This window comes from Chaetura pelagica, unplaced genomic scaffold, assembly GCF_000747805.2.
Source record: "Chaetura pelagica isolate M959 unplaced genomic scaffold, ChaPel_1.0 scaffold104, whole genome shotgun sequence".
Lineage (NCBI taxonomy): Eukaryota > Metazoa > Chordata > Aves > Apodiformes > Apodidae > Chaetura > Chaetura pelagica.
In genome coordinates, this window is record NW_009953786.1 from 5,255,422 (window position 1) to 5,278,490 (window position 23,069).

The window sequence follows — 23,069 nt, forward strand, 5'->3', positions numbered from 1 at the left end:
GCTCTCTGCTCCCCAGAAAATTCTCTAAGAGAGCCAGGTCCACTCTCTCATAATTAGCACATAAGCTTAGGGCTATGTTATCTCTAATAAGTAATAGGGTTACATCTTAGTACACTATTCACAACTTACATGCATTTGTAATCAGGTACCTCATACCTGTTTGCCCTTTACCACATTTCATTGATTGAGGAATATATTTCCTCTTCAGCACTAGCTTAACTAACCACATTTTTAACCATAACCTTTATACCAAAGCCTTATTCTGTCTTGATAGCAAAACATTCTCTTCTGACTACAGATTTTCCATAACTACCTATGTTTAAACTGCTACACTGCAGGCCTATCCTCTGGATCCAACATCCCTTCCACACCTAAAGCGTTCAGAATTACTCTAAGAACCCATGTGCTGTTGTAAGCGATGCTCTCTTTATAATATTGCCACAACATACTACCAAACAGAATGGGAACTGAAGCACAGTTGGAAGCATTCTGCTATGTAAAAAGCCAAAATTTCATGGAGTAATATCTGGACAATGAGTTTAGATTATCTTCTTCCATGATGTTACTGGTCTGTAATTATAGCTGGTTGAAAAGGAAAAGAAAAACATTCTCTTTGCTCCTTTTCTATCATGTGTTCAAACTAAGATTTATTTTTGATCAACAGTAAGGTATCTGTACTTGTGAACCAACCTTATGCATAATTCATACTCTGAACCTCTCTCAGTTGTAGACACACAATCCTGAGAAATCCTGTGATTTAACCACAGAATGGTTTTCAAATTGACTCTATGAACAGAGTAATACACATGATCATTTGCATTCCTTTGTTCAGTAAGAAAAATAAATCACACCATATCTGAAAAATACTTAATCAAAAAGGCTTTTGAAAAATCCAAGTGAAATGAGCACAACTTCTGATTGTTGATTAGTTCCTTTGCATTGGACTCCCTCTTCCCTGAGGACTTTACTGTGCATGACACTTAGTTGGTTTTGATATGAGGAATGTGGTTGTACATTTTAAAAATTAGCAATGCTTTTCTATTTATGTTTTAATACATGTATTTTAAAGTGCTTTAAAAAAGGTAGTTACCATGAGGTTAAAATTCATAGGAAAATTCAAATTAATCAGGGGACAATATAGCATCAAAATCCAATGACACTTGTTGCTTTTTGAAATATTATTACCCAAGGAAAAATCAGGGAGGCAACATGGCAGGCTGACAGCAAGCCAGGAATTTAAATAGAATATTCCAATTCCCAATCTAATGCACACGTCTATTAGATGTTATTTCTACTCCATTGTGATTAAGTGAAAGCACTGACAGAAAAGTTAAAACTAATACGAGCAAAACAAGTAAATAAACAACAAACCTTACCAGTTCTAATTAAAGAGACTGCTCAGAAAGCCTTTGCACAGGTGAGAACGTAACCCTTTCTATTCCAGAAATTTAATATTTAAAAATATGCTTTATCTTTAAAAAGAATAACTGCCAGATTCTATTTTACTTACGGCCTTGAAAATGCAGAATTTCTCCACTAAGTTTAGTGCCACTAAACCACATACACCTAGACACCAGATCAACAGTGAGGTGGAGAGGTTTCCCACAGGTATGCATTTTACCTACTGTATGGGTAACATGTGGAGCACAGAAAGAACTCCCAAAACTCAGCATGTTTCCAAAACTACTAGAAAAAGGACTTGGCAAAGCTGGGAAATCATCCTCAAATGGAAAAAGAAGAATAAATTTTAAAAAAAAAAGAAGAAAAAAGGAAGCAGCTGGTTTAAGTTGCAGAAGTGTACTGAATGTGAGTTGTATTTTATTTCATTAAAATATATTCAAAAAACATACTGTGTAAAAGCATTAGGATTCTCAATAATTTATTATTTACATTAGCAAATTTTGTAAATAGAAATGAAAAGTCTGCAGAAGGGAGTTGTATCAACTTCATCAGGACCAAGCAAGCCCCTTTATCAAGGAACAAGTCCAAAATGCATTCCTTCTCACTTCCATCCTTTCAAATTCATGTTCGCAAACAGTTGGCAAAGACCTCAAGGACCAAGGACCGGCCACATCAGCGAGTGTTAAGCACCCACAGTGAGAGCTGGGATTTGCTCCACAAGAGTGAGAGACCCCAAGGAGATTTTAACATTGCACCACTCAGTAGTCAAGAGGCTGCAGGGCCCAATTGCACTCATGCTCACACCGTCCTACCTCCACCAAAATCCATGGCATTACATGACAACGAAGCCTGCATCTGGCCCTGCAGGCAGATCTCGAAAAGCTAGACAAGACTCCTTGAGCCAGGCTGGCAGTGGAGAGTGTTGTTCCTACCATTGTATACACACTGTAGCTTATCATTCTTTTCCAGTCCAAACACAACAAAATCTCATTGTGTTCCTCCTCATCCTCTGGGGAGAAATATGCATAGGGAAATATCTCTCTGATGTAAACAACTGTAAGCACCATTCATGTTTGCTGGTCCACATAAAAAAAAATAAATCATATCAGAGTGCCTGCCATGGCCCTGGTTGTTCTTAGCTGCTCAGCTTTTCCATCAGATTTCCAGCTCTCTGAAATTCTACAGGTACCCAAACATCATGCCCAGTCCACTGCAATGCCAGCTGTTGTCTGCTTCAGTATTCCAGGAAAGAGTAATTGCCTCTTCAGCAGTTATATAAAAACTCATGGTTAAAAGAAGCAAAGCGGTCAGCTCATGAGTTCTGCTTCCTGGAGGCACTCAATGGTATTTCTGACATCTTGTGTAAGGCACCAGTCATCTGGTAGCTGAGCAAAAAGTGACCCACAAGACCTCATACTAAGCAACCGCAGAGGGAACTGACAGCATCCAGCTGGTTTGCTTGCCTTCTTGCTTACACAGCATAAAAAGTGTGGTCACGCCATCTGGGGAAGTTCCTGGCAGTATCCTGAAAGAGGAAGCCTCAATTCGTGCTGCAAGCCAAGGAGCATGGGTGACAGCCTTTCCCAGGGCTGCATCAGAGCGGCAGCTCCCACAGACATAGCAGAGATTTCCTTGAGCCCCAAGGGGCCTCTGCTGCCTTGCTTTCATGGAAAATGAGCTTGTTGTCTGTCAGCAGTGAAACAGTCACCTCCTTACAAGATGTCTCCATAACGCACAACAGAGGGCCAGGCTACAAAAGCAGCTTTGTGGCATACATGCTGCAACTTCTCTGTGGTTGGTCTTGGCTGCACGGATTTATTCATGGAGACGCAACGCCGGACACAACAGAGCCCATGGAGGAAGAGGTTGGCTGGACGCTGGCTGACTGTGTCACTGAGCAGCCTCAGTCCAGAATATCAGTCTCAAATGGGACCAGGTGGTAGTATGTCAGATTGGTGACATAAGCTGTTGGATCATCACTGTCTTCTAGCTCTGAGGTAAAGTCACTTACACTTTCAAACCTAAGGAGAAATAAATCAATAAATAAAGCAACAAAAGGCATTAAAAGTCATTAATGTTCATTTAGAAAATCAAAGTCAAAGGAATTTGAAGTACTGAGGGAGGAGAAAGCTAGGATATCTGAAGGCTGATCCCTGGAAATTTTGAGAAAAGATATTTGTGAGGGCACTACCCAGAAAAAGGCCTCCAGGTAAGAATGCTTCTGCTGGTACTGCAAGTTAAATTTCTGACTAAATGTGGACTTGCTTCACACCAGAGCAGTGTTGCAGTAGTAATATTTCTAGTGCTGGTTTGCAGCTTCAGCTTTGTGAAACTCAGTTTGAAAGACAAAGATCTACTAGAGTTCCAACTCTTTCTCCAGTGTTTCAGTATCTCACTCTCTTGGCAGCCTGAAATTTGAACTCATACTAGAAGTTGTCATGGAATCACAAAGCTATAGTTTTTCTGACATCAGCCTATGTATCATTATGCTAGCATAATTTACTGGAGACATAAGCAGTGGCACCTACTCTCCTTTCTTAGACCAAGACTCCACATTCACCTAAAGAGAGTTGAGAAGTAAAAGGAAGCCATTGCTTTCCATGTTCTTATATAAGCCACAAAGCTGTTTTTTTTATAATCTATGGAAATGAATGTACTGAAGAGCTTGCTTTCAGAAGAGCAGGATGGCTATTTCCTTTTAGAACTGTGCTACAATCCAGCTGTGCAGCATGCTAGGAGGGCAAGTTCTCAGCTCTTCAGATAGCAGCCTTCAGTAAAAGGGACTTTTTGACTCCTCTCTAGTATGACACTGACTCTTCACAGCACTTGTCTTTATAATACCTGAACTTCATATCTCATGACACCTGGTTACCACACTGCATTTAAGATGAGGCAGATAAAAAACGTTAATTTGTTTTCAGGCCCCAGGGCTCCCCTCCTAGTAAGAATGAATGATTTCCTGGGATGTAGCCTTTCTTGTTAGGCAATTCTGGATACCTCTACAAGATTTTTATGAGTCTAGAAGAGCTTTCACTGTGGCATGAGAAAATCTTCACAGAAAGTCGTCAGAGCTGATCCCACCCATACCTCCTCTGCCCCATACCCATGTGCATATGAATAAACAACAGGCCAATGAGAAGTATGGTGCATGCAAGTGAATCTTGTCCTCCCTGACTTTCACAGCTACTAGTGAGGAAGGACAGAAGAGTGAATCATGCAGCTGAGGTCCACATCCTTCCATTTTGTTCTCACAGCATGTGGCAGCAACAAAAAATGCCTCAGTTCCCACACAAGAATGGAAAGGAAACAGCCTTTGTTGCCCGTCTGAACTTGGTCTCTCACCCTTTCACTTCACAGGTACCTTCTCTGAGTTTGGCTTTTCTATGAGGCCAAATGTCTGACACAAATAGGAAACAAATAGGAAACAAATAGTGTCCTCCCTCCTGTTCTTCACTGACCTCCCCATGTCACAGGATTTAGGTTTTGACAAGCAGAGAACATCAGAATATAAAAAGATTCCAAAACAAGTTTAACTTGTTTTGGTACTTTCCTTCTCACTTCCTAACTCCTGTGTTATAACCTGAACTTTTGCAAGGATCACCCACTATATCACAACTACTTTCAACAAGAAGTCATCAACCTGTTAAAACCCACACTTCCCTCACTGATACACGTTCGTGTTCCAAGGAAGCTTGAATTTCTGTGCTAAGAAAACATTTCACTTCTTCCCCGATAGCCTAGGTGATCACTGCAGGCCAAGGATTAAATCTCCTCTCAGGTCAAACAAGGGAATTGAAAAACTATCAAGTTTTCTTTTTCTCAAATCAAGTTTGAAAGAACTTGCATTCATTTCTAATTCTGGGAAAAAGAAGGAAATATAAACTGAAAAAATGTACAGGATCGAAATAGAAATCCTATTCTAACTCTGACTATAGGATGTGTCTCCAACATTTTTTTAGGCTGTCATACTTCCGTTCCGTGAATAGCAAATAAACATGGAGCTTTAAAATAATTGGTTTAAAATTGCATCTCACCTACACATGAACAAATTAAAATCCTTCAGCTAAGTAAGGCAACTGCAGACATACCTCCAACTTCACCCTGGAGAGCCCTAAGAGTCATGTATTTCAGAGGACCCAAAGAAACAGAGACTCTTCCACTGCCATCACTGCCCAAAACTCTTTCTTTAGAAGCATCATGGTTTATTGGATAGCATAGTCTATACATACTGCAATGTATGGATACAAGTCTGTTTCTTTTCCACACTCCTGACTGGTCCTTCTCACCTCTTTTTAATGATGAGGACTGTAATGTTTTTAAAGCAGAGTTTTAAGTTTTTTAAAGCGAAGTTTTTAAGCTCATGGCTTTCCTCCAGCAGTGCTGTTGCTATGTCCTTTACTTACAACCAAACTGAAATGAGACTGAACTTTGAATGTTTATTACCCTCATTCTTTTACTCCCTCCAGGCTGTTTGCTTGTCTGCATGTGTGGGAACACATGAATTTGTATCTTGCAAACACTCCACAGATCACGTTGTGCTGTCTTATGGACTGCTAGTGATCCAGAAACAACAGATTATGAAACACCAGTGGGGCAGACAGAATGAAGCAAGAAGTCGAGAAGGCTATTTGGATTCTGCTCTCCTTCTCTTGTCATTTATACAGAACTAGATTATTACAACTGGAAGGCCCCACAGATGTTGTGCTTCTTCAGCCTCACTGATAAGGTACTACAAGCAGCATGTGAGGTACAAAGCAGTGGCATTCACATGCTGTAGTTACACAGAAAGCTTTCCTTGCCACCAAAAGGGAAGTGTGGGCACAGAAGTCTGCAAAGCACTGCTCTGGAGTCCTTGTAGAAAACGAAACCTAATAAGCCAGGACTCTTAACTGCAGCTAGCAGATGTATAGGGCATCCAAAAGTAAAAATACTTTTATGCTATTACCAACAGGTCTTTTTCCCAAAACAAACTCTGCAAACTACTGTGGACATGCAGACACAAAAATGCCCAAATTGATGCTCTCACTATTTTTTCCAGAAGCACCTTGAAAGACACACCATCCTCCACCAGTGCCTACTCTGTGTACTATAAGACAGCTTCTTCATACTTTTAACCTCTCCTAATCCATCAGAGTTACTGCTCACATTTGCCAGGAAGAAGAGGGAAACAAGGTACATAGAAGCTCATTAATCCACAGGAGCAACCTCAAGTGTAAACACAGCATGAGACAACAGCCCAACTCCTCTCAACACCTTACGCACAAGCGGTACTTGAACAGATCTCCTCCCCACTAAGACCAAAAAGCACAGTGGAAGCACTTTATCTTCCTGTAGGATTTTGTTTTCCTGGAAACATTCTGTATTTCACTTCACTATCTCTGTGCTGCTTTTGCATGGCCACCCATAGAAGCCTCTCCCATGGACCAACAAGTTGATTGCGACAATTGCAGCACCATTCTGAAAATGGACATCTAATACTGGAGTGAATTTGCCAAAAAGGCAGCATGTGTGATGCCACAGCCTCAGCTGCTGGCCCAAAAGACAGAAGTGCAAAGAATCCTGGCAAGGGAATGTACTTCTGTAACAAAAGCAAAACAGATGTTTGAATGCATTTATTTACCACCTTTCAGAAGGACTGCAGAGTACTCAAAGAAGCTCACATAAAAGGAATATTTATGCCACGTGGATGCTGAGCACACTGGGTTCACCACATTTTGCAATGGTGAGGTGTAGTGCCAACTGCAAGTAGAAAGCAAATGAAGGAAGAAGAATGCAACTACTTCAGAAAAAAACACAGTAAGCAACTCCAACTTGTAAAAATGGTATGGCTTCTTCATTTGCAATGAGTAGGAGACTTTTCAGCTCATAGTTCACTGGGTAGGTGGCACTACAGGCTACAACAGCTAATCTGTGCAGCAGGACCTCAGGGAATGATTACTACCTGCTGAAGCTGCAAGTACTTCTCTCAAAAAAACCCACAGGTCTGCTTTGCAAAACCTGATTCAAGTAGTGTGGCAGCCAAAACCTACAAGTCATATAGACTTTGATGTTGCTGAAAAGAAAAAGTTCTCACCTGAGGATATACAAGTCCACAAGGAAGTAATTATGATTTCAAGAAAGAAAACATCCATTCCATAAATTCTGTTTTACAGAGACCAAAAATGAACCACATAGGCTTTTGAAAGATTTTAAAGCTTCCTTTTTGGGCTACCAACCTACATTTAAAACAAGAGTATAGAAAACTTCGGCTTTTAAAAAGAGTTCAATTTTTACAAAACAGTCATGCTACACAAGTGCCATTACCTCCTACCCATTACTTCTTGGCCATCAAATACAGCTACAGGATGGGCACCAAGTAAAATAATAATTTGAAATGTATTAACTTCTTGACTCCTGATTTAACTTCCTTCAGGGAAGTTAAAATACAAATGGACAGAGCCAGACTGTTATCGTGATTTATTTCTTCTGTCACAATTTCTGGGAAACCATGCCTACCACACAGTTTTTGTCCTATTAATATTTTTCTGGCCTTTCTACTCTCTGACTTAAATGGGATAACATTTAGATGATGACAGCTTCTGATGCCAGACCAGTAAGTTTTGCTTGGGCTGCAGTATGTTTTTAAAATTTAAACTATATTTTAATTTATTTTTTTTAAATACTAACAATAAGGAAGGAAAAGGTTCTCTTTGGTAATTTGCTGCTGGTTTTTTGTCATTCTCAGTGCTAAAATTGATCCACTATGACAACTTTAATTTCCAGACAGTCTCACTTCAGCCTCAGTAATACAAGCTTATAAGCTTAAATGCAGTTAGCAAGGTCAGAGTTCAAAACACTGAGTGATAAGATAATAGAAAGACTTTAAGAGACTACAGTGGAGCCAGAGCTAAACTCCAGCCCCTAGAAATGCTGTCAAGCTCTAAACCTTTCTGCAGACTAGCGATGACCACATTTCATATGCAAGATAGCACTGATTTCAAATACAGAGACTCCACAAGGCTTTTTGTGCCCTGTTTCCAGAATTTTGACTGCTGTAATAAAAAAGTAGGTCAATATTTCTCATTAAGAATATTTAAATACTATATTACCTGAAGCTCACTGAAATATCAATCACCTACCATGACAGAAATCTGTAGGAACAGATTTCCATCCATGTCCACATGTCAATATAAACACTGACAGAAGACCTACATAAAAGCCCTCCTGCTTACAAGTCTCTGGCCCCAGAGTAACTACACATATTAGGAGGAAGAATTTATGAGAAAGACTAGTCTAACTTCCCTCTCCCTAATGAAATACACGTTTCACCAAGTACGAGTGTGTGGGAGCACTTGAACAAGTACTCAGCTTCCTTTGCTTAAGGTGAGGGGTGTGTTTCCCCCCCTAAGGATCATGCTTTCCTTCCCAAATAAAGCATATCCTTCTTAGGATATTCTGTTTGTAAAGATGTTTGAGTTTCTAGATTTGGGCTCAAGCCAGCTCTCATCACTGTCATGAGAGAAAGAAAATACTCCTCTGTTCTTATCTGGCAGGACCCCTGTGACAACCACAACTCTTTTCATACACAGAAGACAAGAGTTCCTTGGGGTTGATCATTCTCACCCACAGCCATTTTACTGATTTTAATCAAAAGATCTGTGAAGCCTGAGCAATTAGGCCCAGTAATCTTTAGCTAACAGCAGTACCAGTCCTGCTCCTAGAAAGAAGACAACATCTTTGGGGGACTTGGGAGGGGGAGAGGAAATAAAGCTACAATTTATCTGAAACTTTACACCATCACTCATGCACAAATCCTACTTACAAGTGTTCTGCTGAATCTACATCCAGGTGCTTCTCCTTTCCATTGGGTATACTGTGGTCAATGACTATTGTTTCAGTGTTGGCTAAACAAAATCCATTCGATCGCATGATTTCTGTTGGGAGAAAAAAGAAAAACAAGATTAAAATCCAGCACCCCACCAAAAAGCCAGAAAACAACTGCCTGTCATATGGAATTCAACAAGGCCAAGTACAGGGTCCTGCACCTGGGCCGAGGTAACCCAAGATATGAATGCAGGCTGGGGGAGGTCTCTCTTGAGAGCAGCTCTGTGGAAAAGGGCCTGGGGGTACTAGTGGATGAAAACCTGGACATGAGCCACCAATGTGCAGTTGCAGCCCAGAATGCCAACTCCACCCTGGGATGTATCAAGAGAAGTGTGGCCAGCAGATCAAGAGAGGTGATTCTGCCCCTCCACTCTGCCCTGGTGAACCAGACCTCACCTAGAACATCTAGCTCTGGTGTCCCCCAGCACAAGAAAGATGTGGACCTGTTGGAACGTGTCCAGAGAAGGGCCACAAAAATGATCTGAGGGCTGGAGCACCTCTCTTCATGAAGACAAGCTGAGGGAGCTGGGATTTTTTCAGCCTGAAAAAGAGAAAGTTCTGGGGGAACCTCATATTGGCCTTTCAGTACCTGAAGGGGCTACAGGAAAGCTGGGGAAGGACTTTTCACCGGGGCTTGCAGTGAGAGGACAAGGGGTAATGGTTGTAAACTTTTCAGAGAGATTTAGGTTAGAGATCAGGCGTAAATTCTTCAGTGTGAGGGTAGTGAGACACTGGAACAGGCTGCCCAGAGATGTTGTGGGGGCTCCATCCCTGGAGGTGTTCAAGGGCAGGTTGGGTGGGGCTCTGAGCAGCCTGTTCTAGTGGGAGGTGTCCCTGCCCATGCAGGGGAGTTGGAACTTGATGATCTTCAAGGTCCCGTCCAACTCCAAACACGATTTTGTGATTCTGTGATTCTGTGAATTGACATGGTTATGAACCAGGATATGTGTACGACATTGAAAATCTGTACATGAAAGCAGGAAAGAAGAGCTGGTTTCTTAGCTTCTTACATCTGCCAACTGCCAGTGCCTAAACAATTTCATTCATGTAATCAATTCATTATACGAAACATTTGAAGCAAGGCCCAGTTTCAGTCTTGTTATTGCCAGTGGCAAATTTCTTGTCACCCTTAGCAGAATGGCAGCCCATCTATCTATTGCAGCCTTCCCACTACCAAAACATATTTGTATTTTTCCTAAACAGTCCCAGACTTAAGCCAGTTAAGCCAAAAAAAAAAAAAAAAGACAGGAAGAAGAAAATAAAAAGTGACTTTCCAAGTTAATTCATCCACCATCCTTAAGGCATGTAAAACAATGTCATCTTCTATGTTGCACTCAACTCTACTTATTTGTTTCTCACTGTGTAGTAAGCCTCCAAACCAGAATAGCTAAAATTCCCCTAATTCCACTGACTTCCTACCACAGGGAGAGTTTATAATTAAATAATAGTATTTGATGTGAATGAGAAGTTAATCTACATATGTGCTACATGGAAAGGCAGACTAGTCAAGTCAAGGATTCTTTCTGGTCACACCATCTCAGATGAAGCTAGGGCCATCGGGAAACATGTATCACCATTTAAATCAGCACTGACTTAAGCGGGATGACTTCTGATTTCACAGAATCACAGAATTGTTCTGGTTGGAAAAGACCTTTAAGATGTTCAAGTCCAACCATAACCAAATTCTACTAAGCCCAGTGCTAAACCACATTCCCAAGCACCACATCTACATGTCTTTTAAACACCTTCAGGAATGGTGATTCAACCACCTCCTTGGGCAGCCCATTCCAGTGTTTAATTACCCTTTCAGTGAAGACATTTCTTCTATAATCGTAGAATGTTTTCGCTTGGAAGGGATCTTAAAGATCATCTATTTCCAAACTCCCTGCCTGGACAAGGGCAGCTTCCACTAGACCAGGTTCCTCAAAGCCCTGTCCAACCTGGCCTTAAACACTTACAGGGAGGGAGCACCCACAACTTCTCTAGGCAGACTGTTGCAGTGCAATATTCATTATCACATGAAGTATAAATAAAGGCTACAGTTTCTGCAGTCTCTTGCCCCAAGTTGGAGCAACACAGAATAAATTAGTAATTTACTGAGTTTATACTATCTATAGTATAAAAAATATTTTAAAATAAATTATAAGTAAGTCACAACATAATATTTTTAAATACCTTCCAAACTTCTCACATCTTCTAATATCCAATCTAAACCTCCCCTGACACAACTTGAGGCCATTCCCTCTTGTCCTGTTGCTTGTTACATGGGAGAAGAAACCAACCCCCACCTTACTACACCCTCCCTTCAGGTAGCTGTAGAGAGCAATAAGGTCTCCCTTCAGCCTCCTCTTCTCCAGACTATAAACAGCCCCAGTTCCCTCAGCTGCTCCTCATAAGTCTTCTGCTCCAGACCCTTCACCAGCTTTGCTGCCCTTTTCTGGACTCCCTCTGGCACCTCAATGTCCTTCTTGTAGTGGGTGGGCCCAGAACTGAACACAGGATTTGAGGTGCAGCCTCACCAGTGCCGAGTACAGGAGGAAAATCACTTCCCTAGTCCTGCTGACCACACTATTTTTTATACAAGCCAGGATGCCTTTGGCCTTCTTGGCCAACTGGGCACACTGCTGGCTCATATGCAGCCTCATATTTGCCTCAACGTACAAGGACTTTGTATTACATACTTGCCTTATCAGCACAAACAAAAGGAAATTACTCTTTCACAGAAAACATGGTAGGCACAAAACATAGGTACAAGGAATCCTCAAACAGACCGATTTCAACTATACCTACAGCTCAAGTAATGAGCAGGAGAGGAGAGAAGAGAATGAAGAGAGATAATTTTTTAAGTGTATCTTTACATGTTCCTACATTAAGGTAAAGGCAGAATGTAATTCCATATTTTTCTTGAGTAAGTCATATTTGACTTTTCAGTCTGTATTTTACTGTTACTGACTTTAGCAGAATAAGTTTGGGGGTGGTAAAAACACTGAACCCCAGCAGAATCACACTTCATTCCGGACTCATCTTGAACCAACACTGTACTGTAGAATAAGATTTACACCATAAATTCAAATTCAGCTTTCATGTAAGAGGTTGGCCTGTCCTGTCTTCCCCATCAGCTGCCACTCTGAACTGGACCATGTGGGGGACAGGGTTGTTTGTTTTCAAAGAATACAAAACATTTTTGCTCGCTTTTCTAAGTCTGCAAGCCACGTAAAAAGCTGCACTAGGACTAAAACGAATGCCTTACCCGTGTTTTCCTACTGTCCTTGGCATGACCAAAGAGTTAGAGCATTTCACGGCCCTACGAGCTGCTTCAGAAGTTAACATTTGCTGCCATCTACTGGAACAGTTTCCAGTGTGCAACATTCTCCCAAGGTAAATACCAATTATCATCAAATTTCCACCTATGCTCTTAGATTCTTCGCAGCAATCAACTGATAAAACTAATTACCACATGAATAGCTTTTGAATAGCTGCATAGGTAGGAAAATCTCCCTCCAATTAACTAGGTATGACTCATCTCTAAAATTAATTTAGAATTAAAACAAAACATCGTATTATTCAGCTAACATGGTTTCCACAGCCTCTCTACACAGACGCTGACAGGAGGGTTCCCTTTGCTGCCAGCCTCTGTCCATCAGCCAGGCACCCTCACTCTGACTTTATGTTCATCTGGACCATCCCTCTGTTGTACCCACCAGGTGACATAGTCTCACACACACAAGAGTATGTGTGCCCTAAGGGGGTACACACCCTCACAAAAATTACATGCAACCTTTCCAAACAGCAAAAAGCCCCAAACCAGAGCAACACTGCAGTTTCAAACCAATGCCATTCCAAATACACCTATTCTTGGTATTTGCCTGTTTGCAAAAAGAGCAAGGTATTCCTGACAGCAACCACCCTGGCATGACTACACTTCTCACCGAAGCCCTGTATCACAAAGTACATTTCTAAGGGGTTCCTGGTGGGCTCATAAACAATTTGCCATTTAATTAAAATAATATTTATTTAACAGAGGACTAATTTGCTTAGAACCAGAGCTCAGGATCAATTACAGAAAGTCTACCCTGTGTGTACGATTGATCCTTAAGATGGTTCTGTAAACCATATTCTGCATTGTTTACACCTGCAGTGTGCTGACACTCTGATGGGCCATTAGCCCATATACTGCTAGTCACTAAGAAAACTGATACCAGGTTCACACTAAAGACTTTATGCACCTTCAAAGACTATGTAATATTTCACTTCTCTTTCACTTTCTGAAACAAACTCTTCTGGTAACACAAACCCAGCAGTTGTCATTAGGCTGACACAACTTCTCAGTATAGAAATACAAAACCAGGCATACCAAAAGGCCCCAAACATTTTAACAATGGTCAGTAGCAGATGAAGAGAACAAAGGCTGAAAGAACAGACAAGGATAGAGTAATATTGCTCTCCATCTTACCCACTAGCAATCTGCAGTCTAGCAGCTTGTGACAGGTCTCAATGTATTTTTTCTCCACTTGCTTGTCTAACTCCTTTTTGAAGTCATTTATGCTTTCAGTTGCACCATATCCTATGACAATGAGGTCTACTCTTTAACTGTTCTCCATATGGAAACAAAACATTGTTATAACCTTTATTTTGTTTCTTTAAAGTCTGTTGTCTGTCAGCATTATTGGATAACCTATAGTTCTTGTTTCATGAGAAGCACAGGGTAATTGACCTCCTTCACAAAAGGAAATTACTCTTTCACAGAAAACATGGTAGGCACAAAACATAGGTACAAGGAATCCTCAAACAGACCGATTTCAACTATACCTACAGCTCAAGTAATGAGCAGGAGAGGAGAGAAGAGAATGAAGAGAGATAATTTTTTAAGTGTATCTTTACATGTTCCTACATTAAGGTAAAGGCAGAATGTAATTCCATATTTTTCTTGAGTAAGTCATATTTGACTTTTCAGTCTGTATTTTACTGTTACTGACTTTAGCAGAATAAGTTTGGGGGTGGTAAAAACACTGAACCCCAGCAGAATCACACTTCATTCCGGACTCATCTTGAACCAACACTGTACTGTAGAATAAGATTTACACCATAAATTCAAATTCAGCTTTCATGTAAGAGGTTGGCCTGTCCTGTCTTCCCCATCAGCTGCCACTCTGAACTGGACCATGTGGGGGACAGGGTTGTTTGTTTTCAAAGAATACAAAACATTTTTGCTCGCTTTTCTAAGTCTGCAAGCCACGTAAAAAGCTGCACTAGGACTAAAACGAATGCCTTACCCGTGTTTTCCTACTGTCCTTGGCATGACCAAAGAGAGCATTTCACGGCCCTACGAGCTGCTTCAGAAGTTAACATTTGCTGCCATCTACTGGAACAGTTTCCAGTGTGCAACATTCTCCCAAGGTAAATACCAATTATCATCAAATTTCCACCTATGCTCTTAGATTCTTCGCAGCAATCAACTGATAAAACTAATTACCACATGAATAGCTTTTGAATAGCTGCATAGGTAGGAAAATCTCCCTCCAATTAACTAGGTATGACTCATCTCTAAAATTAATTTAGAATTAAAACAAAACATCGTATTATTCAGCTAACATGGTTTCCACAGCCTCTCTACACAGACGCTGACAGGAGGGTTCCCTTTGCTGCCAGCCTCTGTCCATCAGCCAGGCACCCTCACTCTGACTTTATGTTCATCTGGACCATCCCTCTGTTGTACCCACCAGGTGACATAGTCTCACACACACAAGAGTATGTGTGCCCTAAGGGGGTACACACCCTCACAAAAATTACATGCAACCTTTCCAAACAGCAAAAAGCCCCAAACCAGAGCAACACTGCAGTTTCAAACCAATGCCATTCCAAATACACCTATTCTTGGTATTTGCCTGTTTGCAAAAAGAGCAAGGTATTCCTGACAGCAACCACCCTGGCATGACTACACTTCTCACCGAAGCCCTGTATTACAAAGTACATTTCTAAGGGGTTCCTGGTGGGCTCATAAACAATTTGCCATTTAATTAAAATAATATTTATTTAACAGAGGACTAATTTGCTTAGAACCAGAGCTCAGGATCAATTACAGAAAGTCTACCCTGTGTGTACGATTGATCCTTAAGATGGTTCTGTAAACCATATTCTGCATTGTTTACACCTGCAGTGTGCTGACACTCTGATGGGCCATTAGCCCATATACTGCTAGTCACTAAGAAAACTGATACCAGGTTCACACTAAAGACTTTATGCACCTTCAAAGACTATGTAATATTTCACTTCTCTTTCACTTTCTGAAATAAACTCTTCTGGTAACACAAACCCAGCAGTTGTCATTAGGCTGACACAACTTCTCAGTATAGAAATACAAAACCAGGCATACCAAAAGGCCCCAAACATTTTAACAATGGTCAGTAGCAGATGAAGAGAACAAAGGCTGAAAGAACAGACAAGGATAGAGTAATATTGCTCTCCATCTTACCCACTAGCAATCTGCAGTCTAGCAGCTTGTGACAGGTCTCAATGTATTTTTTCTCCACTTGCTTGTCTAACTCCTTTTTGAAGTCATTTATGCTTTCAGTTGCACCATATCCTATGACAATGAGGTCTACTCTTTAACTGTTCTCCATATGGAAACAAAACATTGTTATAACCTTTATTTTGTTTCTTTAAAGTCTGTTGTCTGTCAGCATTATTGGATAACCTATAGTTCTTGTTTCATGAGAAGCACAGGGTAATTGACCTCCTTCTATTCACAGCTTTGGAGACTTCCATCATATTCCCCACTCTATCATCTCTTCTCAAAGTTGAAGTATTCTCCTTGATTTGATTTTTTTCTCAGAGAAGCTGTTCAATTTGAATTCTTGTCCTTTATATGCCTTTAAATTCTATTATAACCTTTCTGAGATGGAATTGTGCACACTGTATACAAGATGGGGTGGTGCTCCTTTCTTTTGTTCTCCCCCTCCTTCTGTAATAATACCACTGCTTGGCACTGAGCTTACATTTTCACAGAACTGTATCAACAGCCTCAAAAGTCTCCTTCCTAAGCACTATCATATGTGATGACAGTGAGGACTGCATTTTCTTCCCATCCATTTCTTTGCATTTATCAGCCTTTGATTTCAGTTGCCACTTCATTGCCCAAATGCATGTTGCATAGCACATCAATATGTTCTATATTATAAAGTAGACTGTGGAGAACTATCTTTTGAATTGCCAGTAGAGAGAGAATAAGGGGAGTGGAAAATAAAGTAATTTCATTCTGTAATTCTTGTGTCAACTGTAGGAAGTTAACAACTCTTACCTGATATCTTAACTGGACTTTGAAAGCTTGGCTGAATTTTATGGACATTGTCATTTTTTAGAACTTGGTCCAAAGGAGATCTCTCAAAGAACGTAAGGACAACTTCAGATCTTGAATACTTAAAAAGAGAAAAAGAAACAGACGTCCATTCTTTACCAGTAATTTGCTTTGTCCCTCTTCTCCCTTTGTAGTACTCCTTTGTAGTACAACAGAATGACTTATTACAAGCAACAGCCTGGAGACATCATTACACAGTTCTGGCACTCAGCCCTTCTCCAAGATACTTCAGAAATCGGTGCTTCTTTTAGAGTCTGGCAAAGCCCATCACTTCCTAATCTGCATGAGAGTGTTTGCCAGCCCAGTCAAGCTGGGCTAAAGGTGGAACTTGGCTTACTCACCTTCCAGGGCATGTTTATAATAGTCTTCAGAAGCTTTTCCACTTCATTAAGCCTGGCTTCTATATCATGGGCTTCTTTTATTGTGATGAGCCCTGGAAACAAAGTAAACAGATTGTGAGCATAGACAAAAGCACACTTTCATGTATACACACACTTCAGCAGCCAGAAGCAGAAGCTCAAAACATAGAACAACCTCAAACATCACACCTCCCAGAAACGTCTTTTAGCCTGCACTAATGATTAAGCATGTACTCCAAGCTGAAGTGGGTGTGGTTACAAGCAGAGTTACAAGCCTGAGACAAATTCAGCTGTTTATGATCACATTGATGAGTTGTGAGACGAGCAGAAGTAGAACCACCTACTCCCTCATCCACAGATTCACTACATAACATTCCCAGCAGTGGTAATCAAACAGCCTGTTTTTTGCTTCCAAGAGCCATAATTCATCTTTTTTTTTCTTTTTTTTTTTCTTCTTCCTGTCACTAAAAAGTAAAAGAAAGCCTAAGGAAAGCAAAAACCACAATTCACAGATAAGAAGAAAATACTAAACACAAACTAAACAAAAGCTTTGAGGGCAGTCTTGTGTTTTCCTCTGAATGTAAGTCCCAGGCAGCAGCCCAAGGAAGATTTCACAGTATCATGTTCTTCAAGTGTAAACCATCTTTTTGGATTTTTTAAATTTTATTATTTTAATCACTGAATTATCCAAGTGCTGCAGGAGGAATTAAAATGGAAATGTTGCTGTCTGGTGTCCAGAACGACGCATTACAATGCTTCTAATTTTGAATTGCTCTGGATCTTCAACTGTAATACTGTGTCTTGTATGTATAACTTGCAGGACATCTCTAACTTTGCTCTCCTTTAGTAGACTCAGGGAAATATAACACAGGTTATATGCATGCACAGGGAGTATGAGGAGAAGTAAACCCCAAAATCTTGCATCCCTCTAGCAGGTCTGTTCTGACTTTTGTAACCTGCTTTTTCTAAATCAATCATTATTTCACCTCTACATTTAGGAAGCTTTTCCAAGGAATGGAATACACATAGGAAAATGAAACACATAAGAGAGTATTAAATTTAAGAAGCTTCACTGTGGGGGAAAAAAAAAAAGAGACCCAGTAAATCAAACACACTTAAATAAAAATCAAAATTAAAATTCTGCAAAAGTCTATGAGAAAACACTTCAATATGCTAAAATTGTAAGTGCTAAACACTTCAGTGCATCTCCAGCTCCCTATTCAAAAGGCAAATGTACAGAAAGAGGTGTCAAACATGCTCAGTATGGGGACAGCATCCACAAAATGTTTCAGTCTGCACCAGTCACTGGTGTTTGTTATCAAGGAGATGTGATCCGATACAAACTTCCCAGATACAAGTGTGCCTTTGAAGCTATCAGCTCTCCTCCAGTTGCAGTTCTAAATAAAACAAAGATTGTCTCCAGAGCAACCAGGTTTACTTGATGGTTGTCTCACAAAAGTAGCCTGGTTGCATAAGCCTTTCTGTTGCCCCTCATTTTGCCTGTTGTTGTCAGCATTGCTACCAACTCGCCCCACTACAGCTCGTTCCCTCCTCTGACAGAAGAGCAGAGCACACCAGCAGGCATAGAAGGAAGGCAGCTGTGTGTCCTGTTTTGACTGGTGTACACTATAGTTGGGTAGTTTTGCATGGAAATTCTCTGAAAGGCTGCAAACATGAATTAACTCATCTGCATGGGTCCACAGACTGTGTATTACCTGGGTAGTGCTCGACATTACAGACCTGAACTGCAGACCAGCACCCTTCATCTTCCTAACTACTGGGTGTGAGCAGGCCTGGGTGGATCTGCTTCACCCCTCCACAAGTATGTTCCCATCCCACATCTGAATGAAGTTCAAACCTTTCAAAAAAAGTGTTTTCATCTTCCCTAAAAAAAATAAATGCCAACAGCCCCACAGCTCAGACACCCACCCATGTGCCACAGCCCACATCAGAGAAAACAGAGCTAGCCACCATGGTGCCAGCTACCATGGGATGCCTCCACATCTCCTGCTGCCCTTGCTCCAGTCTACATAAATACTGACACATTCAGAGCAGAGGCTGCCTGACTGTGGCTCCCATCTTGCAAGCAAACACTTCACTGCTGGCCCACCTGGGATTTGGCATTCAACTGCTCTCTCTCAACTCTGCTCTGGACCTTTGATCCTTTCCTAAATAAGAATTTATTGTCAAAACTAGTATTTTACCTGCCCTGGACCTTTGATCCTTTCCTAAATAAGAATTTATTGTCAAAACTAGTATTTTACCAGCAAGAGGGATACTGTCAAACAAATGAAGATATGCAGAGCAGGGGGGAAAAAGGAAAGAAAGGGAAGGGAAGGGAAGGGAAGGGAAGGGGAGGGGAGGGGAGGGGAGAGGAGGAGGAGAGGAGGCTATGGGGAAGAATGAGTCTGTTAATTCAGTTCAGTATTTTCTCTTCAGGATATTTTTCATTTCCAGAGTACACTTAAAAAAGCTTTGTTTTGAGAGATTTGAAATTTGTAATTAATTTTATATCTGAGAATTATTTCCATGGGGAAATATCACTTTCATGTGCAATATATCTCTACTAAGAATTGTGGCTGGAAAAGGAGAGAAGACTATTTTTTTTTCCTGGAGCTTCTGAGATTCCCAGTACTCAAGATTTCAAAAATCTAGTTTAAAAGAAAAATACACCACACCAAGAACACTGAGCATTTGTCCTGTGAGGAAAACCAGCCAAGGAATTAGGATTTTCTCTCATTAGTAATCAGGGAAAGCATCTGCAGCTTCACATGGCCTTTTTATGCTTCTGCAAGGGAAGCCGGACAAGGCTGTCAGTCTGTTGCACTGTCACAGATCCCCCAGTGGGAGGTTTTACAGCTTCTTCCAATTCACCAGGAAATTCCAGCCCTGGTATATTATTCCTCCTTCCAGCTCTCGGAAAGGCACCAGCCTTGAAAACCCACACTCCTAGTTGGAAACTGGCACAGACAACTTGTAACATCTGACACGATAAAAACTGTTCCTTACTGAAGCTTTTAGTAATATCAAAACCTAAAATCAGACAGTGTGGGAAGGAAAGTGGGTGATACATCTGCCTGGGCAGCTTCCTATATGTGTCCTTAATGATTACAGAGGCACAGTTTTGGGCTGTAAAGCTGCTGACCTTACATGAATCCCCTGTGCAGGGAATTCAGTTTGGCTGGGCTGAAGCCTTCCTTCTCATATGTCTGCAGTCCAAATACACAGAAACCACTTGACTGGCTATATATATAGAGAGAGAGAGAGCCCTGTAATTTCTTCTGCAATAGCCACAAAGTTTGTAAGGCCCTCATTTATCTTAATTCTACAAGTCTCTGGTTTTAAGACTTAACAGATGCCCTTGTGGATTTCAGTTAGGCGTAGCCTATGATCCCACAGCCCAAGGCATTGCTCACAAGTTGACAGCCACGCTGACTATAGCAAAGCACTGCCTGCCCATGCAGCCAGAGGAGCAGAGGCCCCACTCCCTTCTTTTGCTTCCTTTCAGCATTCACTAACTGGTTGCTGTCATCAACCACAGCACATACGTGCATGAAAAATGCTGTGGTCTCACATAGTGAAGTCACTAGTGGCAACGCTGGTTTAAGGTGCTCTTACCCTTCCCTGCAGCTCATTTCCTCTCCCACACCACAGCACCAGGCTGCCTTTGCCTTGCCAGCACAATTAGGTGAGAAGCCAGGAATACCTTGAACTGCTTTTCAAGGCTTCACCTCAGGAAACCCCAGACTGAGCAGAAGAGACTGCAGGTTAGGATGCCTGATTCAAACTCCTTTCTCACCCAGGCACTACTTATTCATGCAAGTAGCCTGAGTTTGAGCAGGAATCAGGATCTGTGCAAAGAAGGTCTGCAGAACTCCATCCAAGCTTTCCATCTCTGTTCTTCACTTTGTTGAGATTTCTTCCCTGCCAGTTGTCTTTTTCCTGTTTGGAAGCTTTGACAAGGCAGAAATAAACAAAAAGAAAAACAAACAAAACTGAACAAAAAAACCTCCACAAAACCAAACCAGAGACTCCAGATCCTGAAAATGTCTACACAGGTATGAGGTTGACTCTGCAGACAAAGCCCAGCACCTCCACCATCCATTAACCCTGACACCAATGCACCACAGGCTGGATGCATCTGGAGTGCACGGGACTCACAGGCCATATATGCAACATCTGTACAGCAGCTACAACTTGTCCTGAGACTGTTGTCTCTCTGCCCACAAACCAAAAATATGTGCCTATTTTTCCATCTGGGGCTTTTATACCCCAGGAACCCTAATTCAGGAAGTTTGCTATAAAATAAAAATAAGATACCAATAAAGCAACCAGTAGCCTGGAATCAGTTGTGCTTTCTTCCACTTGTTCAATCATGCAACAGAGCTGAGCTCAGAGCTCGGAAATCTCTTCATGAGGTCATGGTTAAAAGCTGTTCTCATGCCTTTTCCTCTGCCCTGGCCTCTGTCTGACTACTAATGGAAAACATGCACATACTCCTCCCAGGAAAACTTTGCTCTCTGTCTTGTTAGCCATACTGCACTGGGACAATTAACTATCATTTCAAGTGATTTAAATGCTGTAAACACCTATGTTTATAAACACATATGTTTATAGGGCTTGAGGTAAACTGGAGCCCCACTGGCTCCTTTTTTACCATACAATCTGTTGCCAAATGCCACTGAGATTGATTCATCTCGCGCACAGGGAGCCCACATGCTGGGTGACAGGAGGGATGACACAGGCACACTGCCTAACCCAGGGTGGCACTAACCAGGACATGGGATATTTGCTTTCAGCACGGTTCTGCTGTGCACATGACACCTGTAGTCAGCAACCTCATTTTAAGGAAGGAGGAGACAATCCCTTTGACATCTTCTCTGCCCCTTTCCTGACCAAAAGCCCCAAGCAGAGTCCTTAAGACTGGGTGAAAAGGATGTGCCCAGAGTTTGAGACCACGTGTACGCAGCAACTTTACGTATATCAACACATCTCTGGAAAAAAATATGGCACAAACAGCACTAGAGGCCTGCAACATCTTTCCTGCTTTGGGACCCTGGTGCTGGAGCAGCTGCAGGAGGCTGAAAGAGCAAGCAAGCAGCTGTGTACCTGGCACACTGGCTCACGGCGTGGGAGAGGGGCCCAGAGCTGCAAACAAGCAGGAAACGATCTCAGCAGAGAAGGAGAAGGAACACAGAGCCAACTCCTGATGTCAACACACAGGCCTTGGTAGGCCTGTCCTGCTGCTGCCCTGTGAGCCACCAAATCTGCAACTACTGATATTCTGACAACCGTAGGTAACACATTTCTACCAAACAAAGCTGGAGAGGAATTGCAGCATGAGCTTCGTGGCTTGTAATGAAATCACAAAGCAGTCCTGATGGTCTATGTCCAAGAGAGCACATTGTCTTACCAGTTCTCCAGTGTCTTCCAAGCAACAGAGAGTTCACGCCTAAGTGAAGTATGTCTCATATGCCACCCCTCAATGATAACACAGAGAAAAGTCTGTTCTACTGTAGATGTGTTGCTATGTACAAGTCGCTAGGTGATCTCAAACTGTGGGCAAACCCTGTTTCTCTAATTTGAAGGACTCCACTTCAGGCTTGTGGTCAGGAGAGGAACAAAGAATTTCCAAGAGATCTTCAACTTTCTCAGAATCAGTTCAGTATGTATAGAAGGCTCAGCAAGAGCAGAAGCCAAGGTGTACATTCTGAGGATGAGTGTTAGGGGGAACAGTGATACTCCTAAATGCTGTATTTTAATCTTCAAGTACATGCTAAAATATACATGGCATTGAGCCCTCCTCACCTAATCCTCTCTCCATCCCCTGTGGGAAGACTGCAGAATAGATGTCAAAGTGAAAAAAGGAGTGGCAAATAAATCCAGGGAGAAACCATAACTGTGTTCTACTAACCCACACTCCAAGAGAGATTTAAGGCCTATAGATTCAGATCTTGAGCCGATCCTTCTCTCTCTGCACAAGCCCTTGGGCAGCAGTTAGGGATTTCAAATCCTTAGGGAAGACACATAAACTCTCTTGCACCAAAGACTGCTACTCTGCTCTCTCCCCTCATGAGACTGTAGGGCTTCAG

The 23,069-nt window shown here is 41.6% G+C and overlaps 1 protein-coding gene across 1 annotated transcript in view; it reads right to left on the reverse strand.

The window, feature by feature from the left end:
- Positions 1 to 3,278: 3,278 nt before the first annotated feature.
- Positions 3,279 to 23,069, reverse strand: part of PXDC1 (PX domain containing 1) — a 37,292-nt gene continuing 17,501 nt past the window's right edge. Inside the window, exons 3-6 of the mRNA XM_010000970.1 lie at positions 16,960 to 17,094; positions 16,562 to 16,679; positions 9,203 to 9,314; positions 3,279 to 3,422 (exon numbers count right to left, since the gene is read on the reverse strand). Coding sequence (XP_009999272.1) covers positions 3,305 to 3,422; positions 9,203 to 9,314; positions 16,562 to 16,679; positions 16,960 to 17,094 — 483 coding nt within the window. The 3' untranslated portion in view covers positions 3,279 to 3,304. The remainder of the gene's footprint in view (positions 3,423 to 9,202; positions 9,315 to 16,561; positions 16,680 to 16,959; positions 17,095 to 23,069) is intronic.